Source organism: Chenopodium quinoa, unplaced genomic scaffold, assembly GCF_001683475.1.
Source record: "Chenopodium quinoa cultivar QQ74 unplaced genomic scaffold, ASM168347v1, whole genome shotgun sequence".
Lineage (NCBI taxonomy): Eukaryota > Viridiplantae > Streptophyta > Magnoliopsida > Caryophyllales > Amaranthaceae > Chenopodium > Chenopodium quinoa.
Window position 1 is genome coordinate 5,739,923 of NW_018743574.1, and position 8,890 is coordinate 5,748,812.

Sequence of the window (8,890 nt, forward strand, 5' to 3'; positions counted from 1 at the left end):
TTCGGATCTCATATGAGAACAAGTTCATCATTTATCTTACTTGGCACGAGTCAATGTATAATAGATAGAAAAATTATAAAAATTAACATATGAAATACAGCTTATGAGATTCATATATTGAGATTTTATATTAGTTATTAGTCTATTGAAAACAGTTTATCCAATTATAACGTTATCATACGCATTTTCTTAAAATAATTCTTATCACTATACACTTAGTCAATTATAAAAGTTGTTATGTAGGACGACGAATATTTGCTTTACTATGAGTACCATACAAACTTTTGGACCCTCCTAACTAACCTTTACATATACAAATAAGCCATACTATGATTTACAACATATCCATGTCCGATAATAATATGAACATTATTTGATAGATTTCCAACAATATCTAAGCATCATTGAATGACTTGTGAGAAATAAATGCCAACGGCCAATTACCGGCCATAAGGCTAAACCGACCGTTGTAAGCAAAGCTTCATGTGCAACTTTCACCGCTATTCTCTCTTCATCACGTGTCCTCCTCTGCATTGGTCACGTGCTCAAAAAAAAAAAACAATAGGTGATTAGTACGTACCACATTAACAGTGTGGCACATGAAGACATAAATTACTTCCACATGCATTTTACTTTCTCTTTAAAAAGATAAAAAGAAAATTAAGCAAATATTTGGACTTTTGTGCAAAAATTGTAAATGGGCCCCCAATATGGAAATGAATACAAAGTATGGGCTTTTTGATTTATTAATCAATTTGGTGTCTGTAGTTTATGAGACATTATTGTCCTGTAAGAAAAACAGTTCCTATCCTCTAACATCTTAACTAGGCCCAGTCCAAGAAAAATGGGCCCACCAGATGAAATTGTGGTTTTTGAGTTAACATCTCAATTGAATTATACTTTTCATTCTTGAATCATTTTAATCAAACTCATGTATAAATGAGACAATTCATGGTTTGATTATTTTCGGTGGCATTTATGGGTGAATATGACATTTGAGTACGGTTCATTTTATATTACAATACGTTGCATGGTTTTATGATATATATAGCCAAACAACCTATACTTGAATTATTATCTCTATCACATAAAGACATAATGAATCACATCATATGAATGAATGAAGGTACTAAAGTTGTCTTTACATAATTTGCTACTTCGTAAAAGTTTAGAGTACTACAAGACCAATTATTTACTTGCTTTTAATTTTAAAAAGATCTAGACGGTTGAGTAAAAGTCATACGAACCCTTTGAATTCAGAAGAAAAGTCTTCGAATCTCACTTTAATTTACGAGTAATTTTAGTTTATTTATATGTTCCGCTAAGCCCGGTGAACATCAAAAATCTGTTAATGAGTTAGTTGAGGTGTCTGAATACTATGTCAATAAGATCAATAATAGAATACTGAGCGACCAATTTGAAGTTTAGGGCTAAAAGATTAATTGATGCACTTGAAAAAAATTTATATGAAATTACATTTGATTTCTACATATATTAGGCTTAATGTTGCATGCATTAATACATTTTTAGCTCTCATAATAGCAGAAGAGGAACTGGGAAGACAGAATAAAAGAGGGGGAATTCAGGGAAACATGCAGGATACCAAAGATGATATCAATAATTAAGCAAAACTTCAATCAAATATACACTCGTATAATTTCAGTCGATCTTCAAAACCTAAGAAGCAAACATGGTAGCATAATTCGTACAGTTGTACAACATGAAGAATTTAGAAGATCATATTACACAGCTAACATAGAGTTCTAGCTTCTAATTACGTGTGGGGTGATTTGGCTGAGATCACTTTTGCAATCTTCCTGAAGAATTCTGTACATTGAGGCCATATCAACAAATTAACACAGGAAACTTGACAAGGTTTTCACACAGTCTGCAGTACTGCTGCATTAGGCTTATTTTGTTCCACCCTTGGAGACGTCCTCATCACTTTCACTCGATACACTGCCTGCTAAAGGGAAGAAGAACGCAAAAACGATATGAAATTTCAGACATTGCTTTATTCACATCTTGCTGATTATTAAAACTGATTATTATCAACAGAAACAGAACTTTGCTGAATAAAACTTATGGATCAAAACTGTATTTTTTTGGTTTTTCCTGATGTTAATGTTTTGATCTGTTATGAAATTATTATGTTGGCATATATATATTTTTTATAATTAATGAGAAGTTGATAACTTTACCCCAGCATTATCATAAAATTCCAATATTATCATAAGCTTAGGACTGAAAACTCATATTTACCATTGGCGGACTTGGCCTTATGCCTGGTGGGTCAAATGACTCACCAGGGCCCAAAATATTTTTTAAGTTTTTTTAAAAAAAAAAAATAAATAAATTATTTTCTAAGTTTTTTTTTTTTAAAAAAAATACTAACTTTGAACCTTTTGTTAATGTTGTTGGGTTTTTGATGAAATGTGAACCTAATGCTTGTACAAATTTTAATCTTGTCAATTATTAGTTTGTTAATTATTAGAGAGCTAAGCTTGTCATGTTGTCAATTATTAGCTTGTTAATTATTAGTTTGTTAATTTTAGTCTTGTCAATTTTAAGCTTGTTAATTATTAGTTAGTACTGTAATCTTGTCAATTTTCTATTTGGATGATCTTTGTAAATAATTTTTCTTGAGAATTTTGGTAAATTTTTCTTTTTACATATTTGGTTATCAATTGTGACTCACCAGTCGGAAATTCCTGAGTCCGCCACTATTATTTACTGACACTTATGTAAGATGGGGAGATTGAAGTATATATGGAGAAGGGGAGGATGTCTACAGCACCTTTTTGTCGGATCCAAATTCAATGATATCTGACGGATGAAATCTTGTAAGGAAATTAGGAGGTACTCTATAACGTCGGCCATCATTACTGAGAAAAAAAACAAAAAAGAGTCAGTATGTACTCAGTGGATGGAAGAATTCTCAGGCCACTGCAATTATATTCCAGTAATCAACTTACTCTGTGATCCATGTTCCATGTTCACTACGCAAATCTGTCAAGTAATATGCTCCGTCTTTGCAGCTGATTTGAGCATGTCTTTCTGAAACCTGAATAGAGAAATTTGAGAGCAAAATCAATGACACATGTATAGAAGAGCAAAGGTGAAATTTTCAAAAAAGAGAATTTGAGGTAAAGAATGAAAGTTTATTACCTGAGGTGAAGACACAGCTACTGACATACCCGAGGAATCCTTATGAGATGCTCTCCTAACATCAAATAAAGGCAAAAAAAAATTATGAATATGAGAACTATAGAATAACCATCCTAAAGCAATGAATATTACGCAATTAGTACTCTACTGACCCTTTTGGTAGGTAGTATAACGAGTATCAATAAGGGTAAGTATGTGTAATGTGTTCAGATGTGAAAATATATTACGATGAAAGTCACATACTTGGAGATAAAAAGGTATTACCATGAACTTGGGCACACAATTTGTGTGCAAAATCACACATAATCTCATTAGCATTACCATCTTGTATTATTGTCTATTCCATTAAATATTTTGCCTTTGAAACCATGTATGTAGCAAGTAGATGGCTAGTAAGAGGATTTCAAAATGTCCTTAAAGGTTTAGGGTGTTATGACCCAAATTAATGTACATAGCCAAGCTAATGAAAAATAGTCATATATCCAATCTAAACTCTCCTCTATGAAGTGAATTGAACTCTAAGAAGAGATAAGGAGCATACCCAATTATACATGGCTCGTCTTCCTTTGTACTCAAACAAATAGGTTCTAAAGATTCAGCAACATTTCCTTGAGGGAGGAGAATCCATCTGTGAACAAGAAGAAAAAGGGAATTTACTAGTTGTTTATGAATATATTCTTACAAATCAGATAGAAGAAAAAATGCAGGGTTACTTGACATACTCTCCATTAAGAGCACGCTCCAAGGCATCATCATCCTCAAACCATCTTTGTAGTTGGTCGTTTGCCTTACATTTATTTATTTTAAAACAAATAAGTGCTGAGTGTATGGAACATTAAAAAATAGGGGAAAAAATTTGCAATGAATTAGTACAAGGAACAAGTTTGTAGTGCTCTTTCATACTTACTTTTTCAGACAATCTGCATTGTGGTATTCTTCCTTCAAGTTTTTCACTGCAGAAGGGGAGTAGGAGAGTATGATTATAATTTATAAATCATACGTGTTTGAAGTATTGGACAAACCACTATATGACAAAAGGGAAAGCTAAATTTTCATAAACTTGTACATTTTTTCTTTCAATTAACATGCATAGAACCAAAAAAAAAAAAAAAACATACTCGTACTACTTGCTGGCTTTCAATTAAAACGTGTGGAGATCAACCAGGGATCCAGAAACATGTCCCAGGCTTGGATTTTCTTCTATTACTTATAGAAAGGAAAAGCAGAAGAAAAACATGTGCATCCGTATAGGCTATGCTACTCAGGCTCTTTATCTCACCACAAAGACTCATGTTGGATCTCTGACCTTCTAACAAGGGTACGGAGTATGGACAAATGGACAAACTTTTAATTAGACCAAAACTATGGAATTTAACATAAACTGGCAAAGCCTGTCCATTAGGATGTTCCACAGGTCCTGATAATCTGTCAGTTTATAACTGACAAAAAGGCAAGGTTTGGATACGTACATGTCTGACAAGAGCAACCAGATCATAGTAATAACATAGCCAACAGGAGGAAAGTTAACCATGTTTATTTCATTAATGAATTTGAGGACTTTGACAATATTGTGGAGATTATAGGCACAAAGAATGTAAGAACAAGCTAGATTTCAGAGGCTATGCTATGTATTATGCCACAGGCTCTCAGATTAGTAATAAGTTAAAATTACTAACCTGTTACCACCTAAAACCCAATTCAGCATTAGAGGCATTGCTGGGGTAATGAAAACACGACCACCAACCCTTCCTGGGTGAGGTATCTTGAATTTTGTCAAAAACTGCAGATTGCAAGAATCAAGTTACCGAATGGCACTGCATGATGAATTAAGTCAATTAACTAACTTCAGGAAACAGAGTTCTTACCGACAATGGACCAAGTCCTACACCTAGATATGCTTTGTAAGTTGTTGCCATAATTGCCGCCATTCTAGCCAATCCATGAATTATGCCTACTCGAATTCTTCGAGCTCCCTCATAACTGACAAAGGATAGCAACAAATGTATTGTAGAGATCATCTTAGACATATACCCAACCATAATTCAAGATCATAAAATTCTGAATCATAAGTACTCCCAGACATTTTTAAGAAATTTGTTCTGTCCAATATTCAATTTCATACATTTTGATCAAAATTTCAAGACTATTTCAGAGTAAGTTAAACTTAATTCAGATATAATTCATATCACGATTATTCGACAGTGTGTTTAAAACAATACATCACATCTATTGCATATTGAACATAGGCTAAAAAATTACTCTCAAGAGAGTCAAGACTATAAGGGGGAATGGGGGATAGACTGTACATTACAATAGACAACTTCAACTGTAATATTGGAATTGTGTTATGCTTGCTTTTCTTTTATAAATGCTTTTACCTCTTTAGCGAGGAAACAACATCAATTGGTGCTCCAGATTCAGAACTCTTACGCCATGCTTTCTCCAGCTCAAGAGCTAGCCCATAGCTGTCCTGTATCAACCAAGAAATTTTATTTTAGTCTGCAATAAAAACAAGTTTACTTTGGCCAATGGATTAGGCTTCTTGCGCAGCTAACTACAAATTAATTTTACCTCGATGGCCATGCATCCTCCTTGGCCCAAATTGGGCTGCATAGCATGGATCGAGTCACCCAATAAAGTTACGCGACCCTTCCCCCAGGTAAAACTAGGTGGTCTATCGTAAATGTCACGTCGAAGAATAGCCTCTTCATCAGTAGCATCAATAAGATCAATTACTTTGTCACACCATCCCTCAAACATTTTAAACAACCTTTGTTTTTTACCTGCAAGACAGGTTATACTTAGAATAACGTATCGACTTGGTTCTGCACTAAGTGGGATCTCCAAATTGGTACTATAGTGTAATGCTGATATTCACTATAAGCTGTGCAACAACTTGTATTGTTAGAACATGAACATACTAAGTTATACTTCTTCATGTAACAAAAAATAACCAGGAAGGTTGGAATGCAAGAGAAAGAGAATATGTAGTTACCATTGGGCTGATCAGCACCTCCAGGATCTTCCTTGTAAAATGCATACCACTGCATCTTGCCTGCACCCACATCTGATGATACAAAGTACTGTTTGTGCCCCAGAAACACTCGATACCTGGGGAGGGAAAAGAAAAGAGAGAGTTAGCCTAATGAAATAATTGAGCTACTACTCTTATGTTGTAGCAAAAGCAACTGGTTGATCACATCTTTCTCCTTTCTACAGTAAAGTTTTCAAAGAAGAGGCGATACTTGACAGAGTAGCCACGAGATAGAATCTTAAGTATAGTAAATAGAACATACCCTACAGATTCAATGTCTGCTGGCACATAATCTGCAATGCCTGTGTAACAAGTGTATCCTGAGTAAACAGCGTCTGTATGCCCAAACAAGTTTGTCCTCACCTATCCACAGGGGAATACGTCAATTTAAATCAGGAAAAGAATGATATCTGCATAAACATTTCTAATTCTTATAACTTTTGTGAGACTTGAATTACCTTTGACCAAATTCCATCAGCTCCAACTAGGAGATCTCCTTCATAAGTCTTCCCATTGTCAAGCGTCACAGTAACCTATTTGTCATAACAAATTCAGAAATCAAAATATACACGGATTACACAAATAAGATGATCAAGAATTGAAGATAGAAATGCAATGCTTATCAAATGTCCAAGCCTATTCAATAAAGGCATGTGTTTTATGTTCCTAAAATACCTTGGTTCCATCATCCTTAAAATCCACAACATTACTCTCATTCATAATCACTTCTTCTCCAACCGCTTGAGCAAGAATTTGTTGCAATGTCATACGGCTTATGACTCTAGTGACTGGAAGACCTCGCTCCACTGCAGGAGTGAAGGTATCGAATTTGCAGTACCTGATCGACCAAACTTGTGCATCATTTACATGTACCATCGCTCAAAGCACATTATCTAGTACAACATGCATATCTCTATTGTACCTACGTTTATCAACTAAGGTTTGATTTCGTGACTATGATGACTGTAATACAAGAGAAACTAGCTACGAATTGAGCTACCTTTCAAACTTAATACCAATATAATATACCGATAATTACAATAATGTTATACTGAGTGAGTAATGAAGTCAATTATGTGACTTTTTAATTAGAGACCGTCAATTCGTTACAATCAATGTTCACGGAAGGAAGCATAAATAAAAAATTGTTATTATTATTAGATTTATTACATTGAAGTGTGTAATAAAACATGCATAAGAAAAACAAGTGAGGTAATAAAACACAGAAATGACTTGGACTTTATTCTCTCAAATCGAACCTATTTTCGTGCTACTTGTTTCAAATAATTTAAGTTCAGCAAAAATAAATAAAAAGAAAAAAAAGACGGACTTACCAATTACCAGAAACCCCATCAACAAGACCATTAATCCGATCACCAGTAACACAACCAGCAGCCATAACTTTCTCAGCAACATCCATATCAATTGCTTCTAAAGCAGCCAACGCATTACTCTGTATCTGAATTGGTCCCCTGTATTGCCCTTCTCCTCTTATTGCACTCAAATCCTTCTCAAACACCACCACATCAAATCCCTTCTTCTTCGCCGCCAACGCAAACACCAGCCCTCCGATCCCACCTCCGGCCACCAGTATCCGAAGCTTCTTCTCTTTTTCGGCTGCCGGAGTTGTTTTAAAGGACTCCGCCACTGCTGTTGCCTTCACATAGTTGTCTTTTTTCTTTTTCTGCCCACTAAATGTTGACTTCTTTAACAGGTATTTACAGTTGCATATCAATGAAGAAGGTTGATGTTGTTCATCGTTTGAAGATGAGAGTATTGTTGGTAAGTGGGTTCTTAAGAAAACGGTTGTTGAGGTTGTTAATGAATTGTAAATCACACTTGAAGCCATAATTCAGTTCACTAGAACATAAAAAATCAAAATCACTGAATTTAATTTCTTTTTAAAAAAATTTAAGTAAAGTTTGATACTTTGATGAAAACTATGATTTGGGAAGTCAAAATAAATTCAACCAAAATTATAAATTTTGAGAAAGGAGGAGTAATTAGTTATGTAAGGAAGTTGATAAGTAAATGGATATTTTTAATTTTTTTTTTTTTTTTTGAAGTGATTAAAGCAATTACAGGTCCAAATGTGAAGCACTCATTTGGTACACAAAAATCAAAAACTAAGTGGGAGATCAAGAATGAGGACAGGTGTCATCACCAAAGGGTTCCATGGACAAAAATCATTGACAAAGGAGTCCACCGTTTTGTGGTTCTCCACTAACGTTGTTTGTCTATTAAGTTGGAGGTGGTGGTGCTAATTGTAACTTGATTACTTGAAATTTTTACGAGTACTTAATAAGACGATTCTTATTAAATATTAAGAAAAGGAATAAGTGATCGATATTGGTTGGTTGCTTTGGTCGAATGTTCTTTAAACGCAAAGTAAAATATCTCAATAGATTTCACTTAATTACAAAATTCTTTCTCTATTATTTTTTAAAAGGACTAGAATGAATCCGTGTGTACGCACTAAATAGTTTTTTATTTTATGTTTTCGTTATTTGAGAAGATAAATCATTTAACACAAGAGCCAAAGGAGAAAAAACTAATTTAAGTAGCAACTTTTTGGTGCGGCAGGCAACACCGTGTGTTAGGGATTACTCGGAGTTACTCGAGTTATTCATTCAGGGGTTACTCGATCAAGGACTCAGGGTTACTTGAGGGGTTCGGACAAGACTTACT

At 34.3% G+C, this 8,890-nt stretch overlaps 1 protein-coding gene across 2 annotated transcripts; it reads right to left on the minus strand.

The window, feature by feature from the left end:
- Positions 1–1,600: 1,600 nt before the first annotated feature.
- On the minus strand, positions 1,601–8,449 carry LOC110682308 (zeaxanthin epoxidase, chloroplastic-like). 2 transcript variants are annotated; one of them, XM_021858619.1, is made up of 16 exons: positions 7,537–8,449; positions 6,878–7,040; positions 6,661–6,735; positions 6,465–6,565; positions 6,164–6,279; positions 5,740–5,951; positions 5,547–5,638; positions 5,034–5,148; positions 4,845–4,948; positions 4,076–4,121; positions 3,891–3,955; positions 3,710–3,796; positions 3,169–3,223; positions 2,976–3,064; positions 2,798–2,885; positions 1,601–1,966 (listed from the first exon to the last, which is right to left on the minus strand). In XM_021858619.1, the coding sequence occupies exons 1-16, from the start codon at positions 8,049–8,051 to the stop codon at positions 1,880–1,882; spliced, it is 2,010 nt and encodes a 669-aa protein (XP_021714311.1). In that variant the 5' UTR covers positions 8,052–8,449; the 3' UTR covers positions 1,601–1,879. The 2 variants fall into 2 exon arrangements, with proteins under 2 accessions (XP_021714311.1, XP_021714312.1); XM_021858620.1 differs by having other exon boundaries at positions 1,601–1,963; positions 7,537–8,447.
- Between the last annotated feature and the right edge of the window lie 441 nt (positions 8,450–8,890).